General features: G+C 34.7%; 4 protein-coding genes across 5 annotated transcripts; all 4 read left to right on the top strand.

The window, feature by feature from the left end:
- The first annotated feature begins 2,311 nt into the window (after positions 1-2,311).
- LOC106332491 (probable pectate lyase 7) lies at positions 2,312-4,687 on the top strand. The gene is made up of 4 exons (XM_013770955.1): positions 2,312-2,680; positions 3,036-3,792; positions 3,920-4,165; positions 4,251-4,687. Exons 1-4 carry the CDS (start codon positions 2,487-2,489, stop codon positions 4,473-4,475), a joined length of 1,422 nt encoding a protein of 473 aa, XP_013626409.1. The 5' UTR covers positions 2,312-2,486; the 3' UTR covers positions 4,476-4,687.
- A 923-nt stretch (positions 4,688-5,610) lies between these two features.
- On the top strand, positions 5,611-8,334 carry LOC106332766 (aldose 1-epimerase). The gene is made up of 6 exons (XM_013771263.1): positions 5,611-6,136; positions 6,231-6,280; positions 7,193-7,283; positions 7,399-7,506; positions 7,599-7,908; positions 7,989-8,334. Exons 1-6 carry the CDS (start codon positions 5,641-5,643, stop codon positions 8,296-8,298), a joined length of 1,365 nt encoding a protein of 454 aa, XP_013626717.1. The 5' UTR covers positions 5,611-5,640; the 3' UTR covers positions 8,299-8,334.
- A 1,200-nt stretch (positions 8,335-9,534) lies between these two features.
- On the top strand, positions 9,535-11,650 carry LOC106334152. Of its 2 annotated transcripts, XM_013772485.1 has the most exons (3): positions 9,535-9,607; positions 10,961-11,341; positions 11,435-11,650. In XM_013772485.1, the coding sequence occupies exons 2-3, from the start codon at positions 10,982-10,984 to the stop codon at positions 11,576-11,578; spliced, it is 504 nt and encodes a 167-aa protein (XP_013627939.1). In that variant the 5' UTR covers positions 9,535-9,607; positions 10,961-10,981; the 3' UTR covers positions 11,579-11,650. The 2 variants fall into 2 exon arrangements, with proteins under 2 accessions (XP_013627939.1, XP_013627938.1); XM_013772484.1 differs by having other exon boundaries at positions 10,961-11,650.
- Positions 11,651-12,501: 851 nt separating this feature from the next.
- Positions 12,502-13,076, top strand: LOC106333767. Its single transcript, XM_013772178.1, has one exon. It carries the CDS (start codon positions 12,579-12,581, stop codon positions 12,957-12,959), a length of 381 nt encoding a protein of 126 aa, XP_013627632.1. The 5' UTR covers positions 12,502-12,578; the 3' UTR covers positions 12,960-13,076.
- Positions 13,077-17,974: the final 4,898 nt, after the last annotated feature.

The raw sequence follows: 17,974 nt of genomic DNA on the forward strand, positions 1-17,974 counted from the left end.
ACTAGAGTTTAGGATTTACCCAAGGGTTTAGGGTTTAAGGTTTAGGGTTTAAGGTTTAGGGTTTAGAATTTAGGGTTTAATGTTTTGCTGATGACGTTAAAAATATTTTTTTTTGTAATTACTATTATTTTTTATTTATTTCTCTTTACCTTTTAATTTTAAAAAGATAATATAAATTGAAAATATTTTGTTTCTTTTTTTAAAAGATATCGAATATGAAATAACACAATCCTATTGGTTGGTGAACCTAGAGGTTCACCCTAGGGGGTGAACAGAAAAAAATGAACATTAACATCAATTAAAATGCCATATAAGATTAGGAGAAAAATAAATATTAAAACTTTTAAAAAAATGGAAAATAGCTTTAAAAAAATAAATTGTTTCCTTCATCGCCACAGAGAAGATGGAAGCTGTGTTTGTCAAGTTGAGTCTCTAATTCTATACTTTCAAATCGAATTTTGATTTCTTCTCCAATCCAAATCAAGCCATGTACGTCTGGTTGTACAAACATACCATGACTTACGTACTTCAAATCAAGTCATGTACGTCTGGATATTAGATTAGTGTCAAAGGGGTTTGTCAAAGAGAAAACTCCAACCACATAAGCTGTCCGCCACACTACTCTGAAGAGGTTGATGTTGATTTTTCCAAGGAATGGTATGTTTACTGAATATTAAGATGTGATGAACTTGTTGTCAGGCCAGTTTCTACTCCCACAAAGCTTGCTCTTTTCATAGCTTTGTTCTCTCTTGGGCTTGATCTCAATGTGTCCTGCAAAAAGTATCAAATTTTCACGAGTTATTGACAATGACAATCAATTCTCATGTGTTTAACTTAAATCCAACATACGTGTACGTACCAATTGTATCCACCGGCTGAGAAAGGATGTGACTCGTACTTGTCACCGTTGTCTTTGACCAGTTTGGACATAGTGTCAAATGACTCGAACTTCACACGGTATGTAACTGGAGGACGAGTTCTCGTCTCTTCCCTTATTGTTGCCGAGAGCTTCTTGTGATTCCTAGCAGGAACAGAGACAGAGCTCCTAATGTTACAAGGAAGTATCCCCACGTCCAACAATCCTTCTTCTATTACTGCTTCCGTCTCCATTAGGTTTTGAAAGTTATAGTAAGGTTTTGCAAATCTTACTACTTCCACAATGAAAACAAGACAAAAGAAGCAGTAGACAAATATTGTTCCATAATTTGTATTTTTTTTCTTTTCTTCGGTAAACTTTTTCTTTAGTTAACGGTGATGGCAACGTTCTTTTACTTTTTGTTTTAGCTATTTTCCCTTTTTTAAAAAAGATTTTATTTTTTTTTTCTCCTAATCCTACATGACACTTTGATTGGTGTTAATAATAGAGGTGAATTTGAGAGTTCATCGTAGGGGGTGAACCCAAGTTTTTTTTGTTTTGATGACCGTGGGGTTCCCAGGCGGTAAGCCCAGACTAATCCCCACAAGGCCTTCCTTCCGGGCACGCACGGTTATAGGCGGGAAGGTGGTCAAGGCGACTCGAACCCAGGGCGGGCACTCCAGCCGGAGTTCCAATACCACCAGAGCACTTGGTTGGTGAACCCAAGTTTGTTCTTTGATTTTCGGTTTATTGACTTAGCAGTTGAGTTTTTAACCAATCCATTAGCCTGCGATTAAATTCCTTGTAATAATACGTTATTGGATAATCAGGAACCATTAACCAAAACATATATATGTTTAATCAGGCACCTTAAAATATGAATAGAAGGTTCAAATCAAAGTTCAGTCTAAGTTTTATATACTTCTTTAAAAATTGTTAAAGTTTTTTGTATACATATATGGTTAATATATAGATCATATATAAATTAGATATTGTAACCAGGGCCGGTGCTGAGATTTAGGGGGCTGTAGACGGTTTTTTAAAAAAAAATTTGGTAAATTTTGGGGTCTAAAAAAAAATTTGGAAATTTTTTTCTATGTAATTTTTTCCAAAATTTTTGAGGGTCTAAGGCCAATGTTTCTTTAGGCTTTGCCCAGGATCGGCCTTGACCGTAACAAGTAGTCTGACATTTAATTTATACTACTTTTAGATGCATGTGATAAACAACAAGTAATATGGTTATTGTTGCCAAAATTGGTTGAACATGTGGAGAAAACAGTAAGGCTTCTCTCTTTACAGAAACATATCCAAATATAGGAGAAGCAAAGAAACCTGTCCACACGTGAATTATGCTGGCTTTCCATACATAACGGGAAAATTTTCTAATTTTAGAAGTTAACTTTCTTGGTCAACTTTTTGTTATTTAAAGACCAACCTTCACGTTTGTTCAACTTCGCAATACGGTTCATCTACCAAACAGAAAAACAAACGACCTTAAGTCATGTTTAAAGCTTAGCAGTTCTCCACATATATATATTTAAAAAATATAAAAAAGATTACCCCTTTAAGAAAATAAAATAATTCATACAGATTGTTTTCTGTAGCAAAAAGGGGTAATCAAATAAAAAAAATGGAGACGGCTAGGCTTTTCAAATTAGTGTGTGTGATTTGTATTGCCAGTTTGATTCCGACCTTAAGAGCCAATGTTGCGGAGACCGATGATTATTGGGTAAAAATGGCTAATGAAGCTCGTAAACGTACCCTTATGGCTTATCATCCCGATCCTTATCAGATTGTCGACCACTTCCACGAACGTCACTACGAGTAAGCCCGTTAACCCTTTTTTAGCTGTATTTGTTTTCAGTCCTGTTGTAATTTATAACTTTTACTTGTGATGGGGATATCAATTTTATTTGGATTAGTTTAGTTATTTGATTTTATTCAACTTAACTAACGTACAAAAAAAAAACTATCTCTAGAAGTTTTAGTAAGGGGTAAAAATTATAAAAAAAATATACTTTGAAAGGGAAATATCTCTACACCCTGGACTTTGATTGCTACAATATTATATAAGAAAGACGTGACATGAATTTACGATCATGTTTTGTTATGGTATTTTTTTAACAATGATTTGGGATTTATGATGGGTTTGGTTTTTGTGCATATGTATGATCTTCAGCAACTCTACTGATGTTGAGGAGACGGAGGAACACGCATCCGAGGAAGAGGACGACATTGAGATGAGTTCTAGTCCGACGAACAGCACAAGACGGAGCCTAAGAGGTAGAGGTAGAGGTAAAGGTAAAGGTAGAGGGAAATGGAGCAAGCTAAAGGGACCTTGCACTGCAAGTAACCCTATTGATAAATGTTGGCGTTGCCAGCCCGATTGGGCCAGGCGTCGCAAGAAGCTCGTCAAATGTGTTCGTGGCTTCGGGTACAGGACCACAGGAGGCAAACGCGGTCGAATCTACGTGGTCACTAGCAACAGAGACGATGATACGGTGAACCCTAGACCCGGAACATTGCGTCACGCTGTGATTCAGAACGAACCTCTCTGGATCATTTTCAAGCACGATATGAGCATTAGGTTGAGCCAAGAGCTAATGATTAATAGTCACAAGACGATCGATGCTCGTGGCACTAACGTGCACATCGCATATGGTGCTGGGATCACGATGCAGTACGTGCGAAACATCATCATCCATGGGCTTCACGTCCATCACATCGTCCCGGGCAGTGGTGGCATGATAAGAAACTCTAATGACCACTTTGGGTTTAGAGGACAGGCCGATGGAGATGGTATCTCTATCTTTGGAGCAACAAACATTTGGCTTGACCACATTTCTATGTCTAAATGCCAAGATGGTCTCATCGACGCTATAATGGGCTCCACCGGGATCACTATCTCTAACTCTCATTTCACCCACCACAACGATGTGAGTATTCATCAAATCCGTACATGTCTAGTAGATTTCAGTTGCCTAATTGATTTGATCGCTATATATGGACTTTTAAAAACAATTTTAAAGTTGTAATTAATGGACATGTTGTTTGTGTGTTTAGGTGATGTTGCTTGGTGCACAAAATGATAACCACGCGGACAAGAAGATGCAAGTCACTGTGGCTTTCAACCACTTTGGTAAAGGACTTGTGCAGAGGATGCCGAGGATTCGGTGGGGTTTCGTCCATGTTGTCAACAATGACTATACTCACTGGGAGCTTTATGCTATCGGCGGTAGCCAAAGTCCTACCATTCTCAGCCACGGAAACCGTTTCATCGCTCCTCCTCACATACAACATTACAGAGAGGTACGTACAAAACATATAAACCAAAAGGCTTGATGTGTTTAAAATATAGTTTTTTTGGAACTAAGAGAAAGATGTGTATATATAGGTGACAAAGAGGGATTATGCTCCAGAATCGGAGTGGAAAAACTGGAATTGGAGATCCGACAAAGACATTTTCATGAACAACGCATATTTCAGACAATCTGGAAATCCAAAATTCATGTGTTCACACTCCAGACAACAGATGATAAAGCCCAAACACGGTTCGGCCGTTTCAAAGCTTACCAAATACGCCGGAGCATTGGATTGCCGGGTCGGAAAACCATGCTAATAATATTAAATCACTACTACTTTTCTCTCTTGTATCTAGGCCATGAACCAAAAATATTAATGGGTAAAATGAAAACAATTCTAACTTATGAGGTTCTTTCTGTAAGGATACGTTGTAATTCTATTTTGTTTTTTTTTGTATTCCATTTGTTGTCGTGTATGTTTATTTGGTGGTGCTCGTCATATTTTCACTATTTTATTTTAAGAACAAACATGAAACCAATGAGAAAACAGATAATTAAGACCATTATTTAACATAACAGCATGGTACAGAGCCTATCATCGAACATGAATCTCATAGAACAGCTCGGAGTAACGCAGTCAGACGTGTATACTTTACTTATATGATGATAGAATTATCGGCTATAAAATCGTATAAGTAATATTTTTTTACCGTTGTAATACCATAATTAACCAGACGTTAAAAAAAACTTATGTTTGAAACCAAATAATAATCTTCCCAAAAAGTATATCAGTGTTCAGTGACATGCAGCGCAATTTCTAATTCTTAAATACCATGAAATCTCGATCAAGGATATGCCTAAATCGTAGAAGATCTTATACTTTATTTATTTGATAATAAGGACAAACTAAAAACCTTATTGCTAAGCTCAAATTAATTACATATAATTTAAATTCGCTAATATATAATCAAAAGAATTGTGCGTTAATGACAAAAGGCGCAACAAAGAAAAATTAACAACAAAGTATGAGTGTTGTGATGACGCATACATCATTACAAATTAAAGACAAAATGCACCAACATATCGCTGTTATCGCATTACTTTTTCTTCAATCATCGATATATCTAACCCCGTCCTGAAAAGGTTCTGCAATACTCAAATGCGACTTTTTTCTCTCGAGTTTTCAATATTTTCATGAAACTGAATAAAATAAGTAAATTGTTTTATTTTATCAGATAACTAGATCACGATATATCTAACCAACCAAACCAAATAATGTCACTAGATAGATAGTTTAGATTTTTTCTTTTTATTTAATTTGAAAAGATAACACGCTTATTTAAATATCATTTTCTATTAAAATGGTATAGCTAAATAATTCCGTAAATTTAGTAAAAAAACGCCTATAAAATACCCACCAGAAGACTAATTAAAGTCGCTCACACACACACACACACACACACATTAAAAAAAAACCTAAAAATGGTTAGGGTTTCCGTTTTATTGTGTTTTGTTATCTTGGTTGTAATCATGGTTAGTGTATCATTTGCCGAAAATAATGAAGTGAAATCGACTAGTTTGAAGAAAGTCAAAGGACAAGAAACTGATCAGTCGATTACTAAGGTAAATGACGACGGTGAGCATGATGATGGCCACGATCAAGATCATGACAATGATAATGACGATGAACATGATCATAACCACGATCACGACAATGCTGATGACGACGATCACGACAATGATGATGATGACGATCATGATCATGACAATGACAATGATCAAGATAATGATCATGAAGGTGATGATGATAACGATCAGGATGATCATGACAATGATAATGAAGGTGGTGATGATAACGATGATGGTGAAGATGAAAAGGAGACATTGGGGGTATACGAGCTAAAGAAGGGGAGTCTCACTGTCAGATTTACAAATCGCGGTGCTTCTATCATATCTCTCCTTTTCCCCGATAAAAATGGTAAGTGGATCAACCACTATTACATGCATATTGTTTTATGGGTATAGTATTGTATTATACATAAATATACTTATTTTGTGGCATTCATTTCCAGGAAAGACGGAGGACGTCGTTCTTGGGTATGATAGCGTCAATGAGTACATGGTAAGTGAAACCTCATCTCTAGGGAAAATGGGTGGGCATATGATACCCTTTGACTTGTATTCGAACTATAATAGCACCACCATCTTTATTTTGGTATCTTCAGTGGCCGACGTAGGTTGATTTTGGGAGAGACACTTGTCCACCATCTTTTTTATACTAATGAGATCTGTCAAGGTTTTTAATAATGTATTTGTTAAAAATTCAATTTCATTCAACTATTTAGTAGTGTTTTATAGTTTTGCTTCGGATACGAATACCTTTTAGATTTAAAAACATGATTAACCTCGGTTTCTTAAATGATGTTCTTAGCTTCGCTTAAAAGACGTTCTTAGTTTTTCTTTTATTTTAACTAAGAAAAGCTAAAAACCGTCTCTTAAATAAGAGATATAAGAGCCGTCTCTTGTACGAAAAGTGTAAAAACAAAAAATAAAAAAATGTCAAATCATGAGTTAAGAACTCCGGCTAAGAGACCGGGGTTAATCATGCGCTTAGACTAACACTAAGTATATTTTTCTTTGCTGAATAATGTTTTTGATATCTGAAACCGAAGTACTTGCCTCTGATCTAATTTAATTTTCTTTTAAAAAAGATTATTTAAAGATATGTATTAATTTTTCTTGAGATAATAATTGATAGGATAACTAAAAAAAAATTATTCGACCGTGCGTTTGAATATATTCGAACAAATAAAAATAACCAAACACTGAAACATCTCGAGATGATATTTGATTGGAAGATATTTGATTGGGCATAATATTTCAGATAATTTGCTTCCTTATATAAAGATTCACTTTGGTTATTTTTTCCCAACTACCTAATTAACTAGACCAAGTTTTTTTTTTTTTTTGCTTCTTTATATAAAGATTCACTTTGGTTAAACATCATAAAACATAATAATTAACTTGTAATCAGAATGATACTGTATTTTTTGGAGCGACTGTGGGACGTGTAGCCAATAGAAGAGAAAAGACAGTTGCCAACGATGCTAAAAACACAATTCAAGGTAAATACCTAATTAACTGATTAACTTATTGGTTAACCTTTTAGTATATGGAAAAAAATAGTATATGTAGCTACGTTCTATATAAGTGGACTTATTGTTTTCTTAAATCAATTAGGTGGGAAGAAAGGGTTTGGTCATGCGATTTGGAGAGTTGCAAAACACAGATATAATGGCAAGAAACCTTATATTGTTTTCACCTACACAAGTCCTGATGGCGATCAAGGTCCATTTTTCATTTTATTTAGTCTTAATTAGTCACTTTTTAAATGCATAAATTCTAAGATACAAGAAGGTTATAATTAAATACATCGATAGGATTTCCGGGGAGACTAGACGTCACCGCGACGTATACGTTGGTCGGAGAAAACCAACTACAATTGGTGATGGAAGCAAAGGCTAGAGAGAAAGCAACTCCTGTGAATTTAGTTCATCATTCTTATTGGAATCTTGGTGGTCATAGCAATGGTGATATATTGTCTGAAGAAATTCAAATTCTCGGTTCCGGTTATGCTCACGTCGACGATAATCTCATCCCCACCGGAAAAATCCTCTCCGTTAAAGGAACATCATACGATTTTCTCAAACTCCGACCTATTAAAGATAACATCAATGAGATTAAGCTAGGGTAAAAAGTTGCAAATAAAATATATATTTATATATACTATTTTCTAATACTATATAAAATGTTATTTTGTTGTAATGCAGGCACGGTATAAATTATTGTCTAGACGGTGTTGCTAACCAGATGAGAAAAGTCGTGGTGCTTGTGGACAAAAAATCGAAGAGGAAAATGGAGTTATCTACAGATCAGTCAGGTCTGAAGTTCTATACTGGAGGAAGCTTGAAGACAATGAAAGGAAAAAACGGATCGGTTTATAAAGCTTACTCCGGTTTATGTTTAGAAACACAAAGTTTATCCAGTGCAATCAGTAATCATTATCTTCCTTCGCAGATAGTTAAACCGGGTGGAAAATATAAGCATACTTTGCTCTTTAAGTTTTCTATTGTTCCCTAAACTTTGTAACTTTCTGGAAGCTTATATGACCAGAAACATGATAAAAATCAAAAACTTAATTATATCAATTTGACGCGAAGTGTGTGCTTATATATATAGGCGTGTATGTAAAATTTTAAGTAGAAGGTAAAATTAGTTTGATGTTCCATTAACTAGTATATGCTATAAATACAATTTTTTTTAATTAGATGACTTCAGCAATCATTTTTTTTTTTTTTGCGAAATATATTGATAACCAACTAAATATGAGCATCAGAGTCAATACAATAGGCTGACCATCAATTTAAGGTTCTATGTGCATACTATTATTAGTCACAGATTATGGTATAAAATACCCTAAAACATGAAAGACAAGAACTAACATCTCTTCTCGCCTCTTTTCCTTTAACAAACTATTTGGAATCTAATTTCAAATTCAACTATTTGAAATCTAATTTCAAATTGGTTGTTAAGGGAAAGTTGAGCTCTAGTCATGGCAAAGATCGCCTTGTTGCTTTTCGTCATGGCCATTCTGGTCTCTCTCCACGCTAATGAAGCTCACCACCGTAAGGGAGATCCAGCGCCTGAAAAAGACTTAACAGCCAAGAAAAAGAGCATTCAAGGTTTGACATCTGAGATGAAACCGTTGAGCAAATCTGAACAGGTGTTGAATAATAACCTTGAAAAAGATCACAATAAGAAAAATGTGCTTTCAAAAAATGATCACAAGAAGAAATTAGATTCAATGGCTTATGCACAGAAACTTAAAAGATTCCGCAGGGTTACTAAAATCAAGAGAGCACCTGCGAGAAAGAGGAAATCTGTATCCATAATCCAAACGATCTTGCATGATTTTGGATTAAACGGAGGGAGAAACTGACAAAAAATAACAATTAGGGTTTGATTCATACTGATGACTTTATAAAGGATGATTCATACTGATGACTTTATAAAGGGTGTTTGAACCTGGCCATGGATTCTAGCTTTACAAGTGAGTGGAGAAAATAATTTCCCATATTATATATTATTTACATCATATTGTAATTGATATAATTTAATGAAATATTACTATTTTTTTAACGCTAGATAATTATGTTATTACAACTATGAAAAATATTACGGACGATTATACCGCCGACAATCATACATGTCATACGAAGATTTATGCCTGACAACATCACTCCTGAAAGATTTTTTTATTATTGATGACAGTTTTCTATTAAAATACAACTATATTAACTGTTTGTGGATATGGGTTTACAACAAGTATGGAACCACATCAATTTGCAAAAAAGAAGGGGTGGAATTGTCCATACATTTTCTTAACTAGGTATATATATGACAAATTGACAGTGTAGCCTAATATATATATATATATATATATATATATATATATATATCAACAATAATCAAGTGATCTTCAATAATATGATTAAATTTCTATAGAATACTATAATCATATGCGATGCGATACGCGAAATCAAACCCATTGTCATCAAGTGATCTTCAATAATATGATTAAATTTCTATAGAATACTATAATCATATGCGATGCGATACGCGAAATCAAACCCATTGTCACTGATGCTAATATATAGTTGACAAAAAAAATACACATATATCTTCAAAATTACGTTTTATATGTTTTAATTTTGTTTTAGCACTAAATATTATTTCGTAAAAGTTTAGTTTGTATTGTTGATACAGAATAAGTTTAAACAAAGTTTAGTGCTTTGCGATATATATATATACTAATAAAGCAAAACAAACTATCTTCATTCTTAAACAAACTAAGCAAATAATCCACCAAAATTTGACAAAAAAACATAGTTTCTAAAATTTTATAAATTTTCTCTTATTTTAAGTTTTTAATTGTGTATCCCAAATATATTAACACATTATCTAATAGTCCATAGAATACTTTTCTAAGGTAATATGTTTTCAGTTAAACCAAATATTAAACATGAATTCTATCATAAAAATTGCAATTTAGTGAAAATAAATAATATTATCTACATAAATACATAAAATATAAATAAATCATACAAATAAAAATTATGAGAATGCATTGTCCATTTCTTTTTGCTTGATCAAGACAATACTAATGAAATACGTTTTAATACCTTTTATTAAATTCAAAAAAATAATGAAAGTTAAATCTAAAGATTAATGCATAAACAAAATATAAAATTTTAAAATAAAAGAATCATTCTAAAAATATGAACAAGTAATCAGGTAACGTGTTAGAATTCAAACATGACCATAGACCTCACAAGACAACCGATTGTACAAAAATATCAATTTATATTCATTAATGGTTCTTCCATTTGTTTAAATTTTATTATGTTATTTAACAATATTAATATAATAAATGTGAGATATATAATGTAATAAATGTGAGATATCTTTAGGAGATACTCTCCCACTAATGGTGCTCTAATTGCCTTCCTCATTTTCAGTTAAAATTTACGCGTTTCATTTATTTTAAAGTTCTCCCAAACGCGTTTTATGTTTACACCGTTTTATATCCCCTTACGAAAATCTCAGTGCAAACGTCTCTATAAATTGAACTCTCATGCAAGCTTGGAAATATCATCAAAGCTTTCCTCTAATACATGTTATAATAAGCGTATTTTTACTTTCTTTTCTTTCTGATAACAATTATATATAAACGTATCTTTAGGTATTAGTTCGCGTGGCAGCCATGAAAGGTCCCACCTTAGAGCTTAATATCAACTCAGCAAGTGACCTTGAGAATGTCAACTACATCACTAAGATGAACGTTTACGCCGTCATAACCCTTTTGGGCGACAAAAAGATTCAGAAAGCGAAAACCGGTGTAGATCACTACGGTGGATCTAGCCCTAACTGGAATCACGCCGTCAAATTTTCCGTCAATGAGAGATTAGCCCGAGAAGGTCGTCTAACACTCGTCGTGGGATTGTTCTCCAGTCGACTCCTAGGCAATAAAGATATTGGTGAGGTCGAGGTCCCATTAAGATACCTCTTACCGTCAACTAATGGTAACGGTAATGGCCATGAAATGAAGTTTGTGACGTATCAGGTGAGAACTCCGTCTGAGAAAATGAAAGGTTCTTTGACTTTCTCGTACCGGTTCAGTGACACACCAGTCATTTCCGGTCCGGCTTACCAACAGGTACCAGCTTCGTGGGCTTCGCCGAGTCAGCATGGTTATGGACCGCATTGTTACATGCCGCAGCCGCCACAGCCGCAGAATGAAGAAATAAGGTTGCAGAAAGCTGGTCTTGTTGTTTCAGCACTGTCATTATTTCGTGAGTGATAACAAACTAATGTTAGTCACCAAAAAATAGTTAGTTCCCAATTTATATTTGTCTGTTGAATGATCAAACGAATGCAACGAAGAAATACTTTAGTGATTTACACATCCACTTTTTTTTTTGTTGAATTTTTAAATTGATTAACAACAAAAAAAAAAAAATTACTGGCCACTAAGGTTTATGCTTTCAGATAAAAAAACACAAGTCATATAATGGGAAAAAACAGATTATAGTTGTAGGGAAGAAGCCCGAGTGAGCCAACGCTGCATCATGTCACCATGGAAGCTTGGCTTCCGCTTTCGCAGAGAGGATATCTTGTTCCTAATTGTCTTGTCAATGTACCGAACCATTTGACCCGCGCTGAGGGGAGTGCCCTGATGGCGCCTGCTGTTCCTCTCACGCCAAATACTATGGATGCTAACTTGGAAAGCAAGTTTCAGGAGACATGTATCAATCTCCCTCCGGCGATGAGATAGAAGAGATGTGACGGTGATAGTCCAGTCGGGATTCACACTTTTTTTTATTCATTAAGTCTAGATGGTTAAGATGATTATTAAGAGCATATCCATTTAACTCAGCTGAAAATCCTGTTTTGTATGTTTTTCTTATTAAACTCTCTCTGAAAATATTTATTTATTTCAGTGATTGTAGTACTATTTCTATTGGCTCATCTCTATACCGTTACACGAAAATATCTAAATATAGAAAGAAAGAATTTTACAGAATGACTTTCCATAATTAATGGTTAGAATTTAGAAATTTGAAGGTTACTATCCAAAACTTTTGCGAATTTTTTGGGTGGCCGAAGATAATTAGCTAACGAAGTTAACACCATTGGTTGACCATCAAATCAAGGTTACTATTTTTTACACACATATAAAGCTATAAATGTGTTAGGAAATGAACACACACGGACGCACTCCTCTCATATGATATTTTCTTTCAAACAACTTATAATTTGATATATTTCAAATTAAGTTGAGGGAAAATTAATCATTAAACATGGCAAAAATCTCCTTTGTACTTCTCGTCGTCGCCCTTATTGTCTTTCTATATGTATCTGAGGCTCATCGTTCGATAAATTCCAACGAACTAGTACTTGAAAACAACCTGAATAAAGCTAAGGGCTTGATCGAAGAAGACTTGAAGAAAAAGGAAAAGAACATTAACAAGTTGGAAACCGATGTGAGTATATTAAGCAAATCTGAGATAATTCTGAAGGATCTCGAAGAAGCTTACAAAAATGGTAAGAGTATAGAGCCTTTCAGGAAAGATATCAAGAGACTCAACAAAGAGGTCAAGCAGGAGCCAGAGGAACTGAGATACGTAACCATAATTAAATGCATTTTGAAGGATTTGGGATTAAACGGAGGGGAATGTTAAAACAAGAATTAGGGTTTGATAATTGTTTCGATGCGTTTAAAGGAGGTTTCAAAATGCCCCATGGAGTTTGGCTTTACAAATGAGAGGAGTAAATAATTTGCTCAGAGTATTTATTTAGCTAATTGCTCAATTGAATAATAAATCAATTGTATTATTAAACGAAATACATTACATATAATCAATCTACTAACCCGCACAAAGATGTCTATATTAATGTTAAAATTATATATTTTGATTATGTATAACATAAGATATACTTTAAGCGATAGTTAGATAGAACTAAAGGTATGATTGTTATAAGGGGCAAAGCTAGAAACTTTTTTATAATGAGTTCACTAATATTAAAATTTAAAATATGGTGTTTGCAAGTTTGGGAAGAAGAAGTTTTGGAATTTTTTTTTTTTATATTTTGCCTATCACGTTGTAGTAGTTATGGACTTAAGGGATTAACACATAAAATCGAAAAAAAATGTGCATCAATAACATATTATAAGCAAAACAATAATTGTGTGAAATAAAAAAAAGTACAACTCCTTTAAATTCAGTAAACAAAGTTGTATAATAAAATAAATTGAAGGTTATTTGACTCTCTAAATTGTAAAGGTTGTTCTAGATGCGAGACCAACACGTGAGATTTGCTGGTGGTTCGTTCCTGGAAGTTTCTTCTCATCTTCAAGGTCATCTAATGTAGAGCTCTCATGGCGGCGAAGGTGGTGAAACTCGCATGCTTATATTGCTTACTCGAGAAGACTAATACACTAAGCCGAGACGATTTACATTGATTCAATTTCCTCGAAACATAGACCACCTCATCGAGCAGTAACAAAACCAAATATGACACATTTGAGAAATAGTTTTCAACGTCCTCTTTCAGCAATGAGAGGCAGTTTTCAAGAACGTGAGTGCTCTGCTAAATGCATGAAAGCATGTACGGAGAAAAGGGTTCTTTCATTAACACTTGGCATCATACTAAAGTTTCATCGTTTTGTTGTCTCTACGGATCTTTCGATTTAATGGTGATAGATCAGATGGGTTATCGTTTTTAACAGAAACGTATAGAGGAATAATGAATATTTATTGATGCTATGATTATATTGAGAGGATTGATAAATCAACTAATCGAACTTGAAGCTGAAGGTTTATCACGTAAAAGTGTTCGTCGAGAAAAATATAGATGGTATAAAATTCTTTTAAAGGAATGTTAGTGTGAACGCATTAAATTCACAGTTTTGGTGAGAAACGTTCTCTGCGACACGTAAGCGTTTTACTAAATAAAAGCTTCTCGTGAAGCCACGTCACCACATCACATTCTTTGCCAATATACTTTTAAGGGAAGTTTTAAAAGTGCTTCTCCTTTAATATATAGGAGATATGTCTTATTAAAATAGAAATACACTTTAAAATTAACCCTTAGACTTACAAAATATTTACAACCCAATGCCACTGAAATAACTAAATAAACCTATTTTCAAGTAATTTTTGTCTTTTCCAAAATTAATGAAGTAATAACTACTCATAATTCTATGCTTTCTATGTCTTTTTCAAAATTAATAAAATATTTCCTAAATTAAATTTACTATAAATTTAATATAAATCTTTTACCTTATCTATTTCATATTAATATTATAAACATTATTGAATACCAATAATATACACAAAATATTTATGTAACAATATAAGTTACATTTTGTCTCATTCTCCCCCACAATTCACGTTACTTCTTTTTTTTGAACATTTTTTTCTTCTTTACCAATATAACTATATTACTACATACACCATTATACAAGTAATTATTTACCAACTTACCATGTATATAAAATAATTTTATTTGGCATTATCATAAAATTTTGATCCAAAAAAAAAATTTTGTATAGAAGTATAGATCATATTCTAAAAATGGTGGTAATACAATTGACGGTTTACTAGACAAAATAAAATTAAACAATATAAACTATAAAATCATTATGCTTATAAATGTTATTCTTTCCGTTTCGTTATGTAAGTAGTTTTGCTTGAAAGCACGAAACTTTAACCTTTTCTAAAACAGCAATAAAAACGTTTTTTATTTATTGCACACATTCATTCTGTCTGCAACATTTAATTAGAGAGAGATTATTGCTAGTAATAAAATTAATAAAAGTTAATACAAACATTGTTAGTAATAAAATTAATAAAAGTTAATACCAACAATCACACGTTTGAGTTTTTAAGAATTTTTTTGCAACATTTTGGAGCCGAGTGAACATCTGGAGGTTTGATTGTGTTTTGTTGATTTTTTTAACATTCTGTTTTGTTTTTTTCTTCATTTTGATCCATAGTTTTATAAAGAAAAAATAGGTTGAAGAAAGCAAATCAAAAAGAAAAACTAATGGAGTAAGACAACACTTTACGGACTTGCGGTTGCGGTGGTATTTATAGTGAATTTAGAAGTAGATTTTTTGGTAACTAGTAATAAATGTTAGGTGACTGATTGTGAGTTGCCTTAAAAAAAAATTGAAAACTAACTACAGAGCTAAGTTTTTAGTGGAATATGGTATATCTATTGCTTTGGGTTTCGCGAATACCTTATATTGCGAAGCAAATGTTTTTTTTTTTTTTGTTAAAACTACTTTACATATAAAAACAGAGTATTAAATAATTATTTAACACTGGTAAAATTTTAAAATATATATTATCACTTAGACAAAATAAATATTTATTTACAAAAATAAAAACAAACATCCGTAAGGGCGTGGTTTAAATGTACAAAAACTTAAACCTATTTTTAATTTCTTATCAGTTACATCAAATTTATATTTTCATTTTATTTGATTAGTTCAACTATAGAAAAAAAGACAGACGGCGATGGCGACTCTTGTTTAGGGTATCGATGGAGTTTCGAGATTGAGATCCAGGAAATCAATGGAGGAATGGAGATTATGGTTGGCTCAGGAGGATTTCCTCGAACGGAATCGAGGGATCTCGGCAGATTGGGGATGCGTATCAATCAGATATTGGGCAGATTCTGGTGAGGACGATCCAGCGATGGATGTTCATGGTTACTCGATTCGGGTCAATGGATACAAGATTTAGAGGATCTCACTTTAAGGAAAGTGATGATGGTATCATATGGATTGTGAGATGGATTTCTTTCAATTCGCGATCCCAAGAATCTTCAGGTATTATTTTGGATCGCATTACTAAAGGAATACTATTCTTTTATGCGAGGACGGAAACCAATCTTTATGGATTTGATTGGATACGGGTTAAGTGTGAGGTGAAGATACTGGGGATTATTTGGATTCAGGGAGATAGTCATGTTTTTATTACGGACATATTTGGTACTAATGACGGAGTTGTCTGGGTAGAGGGAATAGGTATGCGGAGACAATATAAAAACCGTAGTGGGAGGAGGGGTGTTTCCTACACCACATTCTTAAGTTTCCTAGCTTTTCCTGTTGATAAAAAACCAAATTTTGGCGTTTTGTGGATCATAATGACACAGGGACAGCTATTGGAAACTGGTGAAGCCATGAAGGAGGGCGAGAGCACTCGCAAAAGATTGAAGATTTCGGTTCCACATTTTGATAATTCGGCTCTCATTAAGACGTATGCAAGGACCTTGATTGGGAGATGCAAGAATCCAGCTGAGCAAGAGATGCCGGCGCTGTTACAGAACATCCCAAAGATTTGGAAGTTGGAGGATCGTGTGGTGGGCACAGATTTGGGTCACGGGAAGTTCCAGTTCGATTTTCAGACGGAGGAAGAGATTGAAGCCGTGCTGAAGCTGCAACCATATCATTTCGACTACTGGATGCTGGCGATTGCAAGGTGGCAGCCTAGGAAGTCACAATTGTTTCCGTCAGAGATTCCATTTTGGGTTCGGGTGTGAGGTGTTCCAATGGAGTTCAAGACGCTCCCCACTTTCGAGAGCATTGGTGGTGCTCTTGGGAGATTAATATCGGTGGATCTTGAGCTCTCAAGAGTTCAAGTAGTAGTGGATGGTTTTCAACAACTCTGTTTGGAGACCACTGTGGATTTCAAAGGAGGAGAGTTTTATGATGGGGAGGAAGCGACGATCACTCTACGGTACGAGAAGCTGTTTCAATTTTGCTCAATCTGTGCTAGTTTGTGCCACAAGGATGAGAAGTGTCCTCTTGCTCCACCAGCGGTGAAGCAGAGTCCAGAGAGGAAAAGGGAGAAGAGAGATGGTAATAGCGGGTGGTTTGAAGGTGGCAAGCACGAGGAGAGGGCCAGGAGTTACAAGGGTGTTGTCATAAACGGGAATACCGGAAACCAGCAGAAGGAAAGAGATGGGAGAGAGTATTATGGTAAGGGTAAAGGGAAGATGGTGGAAGAGAATGATCACAATTGGAGGCGTGTAGCTGAGAAAGGGAACAAGAACTCACTTAATAACCGGGGAAATTACAGAGGGGATGGAGAGGGGTCTAGGCAGAGAATGCCACGTAGAGAGGACGAAAGAGGAGTTGCTCAGGAGGAAAGGGGTAGGGGGATACCTGGAAAAGTAATTGGACAAGCAGGAGATCAACTTGTAATGAGAGGATCTTGCGTGGAAGAACGGGAGGAGGGGGAACTACAATGTTCGGAAGCTAAAGTGGGCAAAGGTAATAAGCTCGTTGAGATAGTCCAACAAGATGTACCTTCCCTTGAGTTCCAAGAGGAGCTTGCTAAGACTCAAGCTACAGGAGCAGCTGTCATCTCGGATCCAATGGACACTGAGAGTGGGTTACAAGCAGTGAATAGTTTGATAGGCAATGTCACTGAGGTTGATGATGGTGGGGATACGGATCGGATCATGGATATGGATGAGATAAGGGCGGTTTTTCTAGAGCATGGTGTGGACATGGACGCGGCTGATCTTGAGGAATGTTCTGAAGGGGAGATGGCTGAAGCATTGAGAGAGTTAGAGCAGGCAAGTGGAGAGGAGAATCACGAGGTTGAAGAAGTGACTAATGTTGAGGCTGAAAAGGATATGGCTGATGGTGATGTGGGAAAGAAAAATGGATCTCGTAAGA

The sequence above is a fragment of the Brassica oleracea genome, chromosome C3 (assembly GCF_000695525.1).
Source record: "Brassica oleracea var. oleracea cultivar TO1000 chromosome C3, BOL, whole genome shotgun sequence".
Lineage (NCBI taxonomy): Eukaryota > Viridiplantae > Streptophyta > Magnoliopsida > Brassicales > Brassicaceae > Brassica > Brassica oleracea.

What these genes read in the sequence shown, in the direction of transcription:
- LOC106332766 (XM_013771263.1), top strand. Translation starts at nt 5,641, where the DNA reads ATGGTTAGGGTTTCCGTTTTATTGTGTTTTGTTATCTTGGTTGTAATC. An exon ending in TGCTAAAAACACAATTCAAG is followed by an intron (nt 7,284 to 7,398) that starts GTAAATACCTAA and finishes TAAATCAATTAG; the next exon opens with GTGGGAAGAAAGGGTTTGGT. An exon ending in ATCAATGAGATTAAGCTAGG is followed by an intron (nt 7,909 to 7,988) that starts GTAAAAAGTTGC and finishes GTTGTAATGCAG; the next exon opens with GCACGGTATAAATTATTGTC.
- LOC106333767 (XM_013772178.1), top strand. Translation starts at nt 12,579, where the DNA reads ATGGCAAAAATCTCCTTTGTACTTCTCGTCGTCGCCCTTATTGTCTTT.
- LOC106332491 (XM_013770955.1), top strand. Translation starts at nt 2,487, where the DNA reads ATGGAGACGGCTAGGCTTTTCAAATTAGTGTGTGTGATTTGTATTGCC. An exon ending in TTCCACGAACGTCACTACGA is followed by an intron (nt 2,681 to 3,035) that starts GTAAGCCCGTTA and finishes TATGATCTTCAG; the next exon opens with CAACTCTACTGATGTTGAGG. An exon ending in ATTTCACCCACCACAACGAT is followed by an intron (nt 3,793 to 3,919) that starts GTGAGTATTCAT and finishes TTGTGTGTTTAG; the next exon opens with GTGATGTTGCTTGGTGCACA.
- LOC106334152 (XM_013772484.1), top strand. Translation starts at nt 10,982, where the DNA reads ATGAAAGGTCCCACCTTAGAGCTTAATATCAACTCAGCAAGTGACCTT.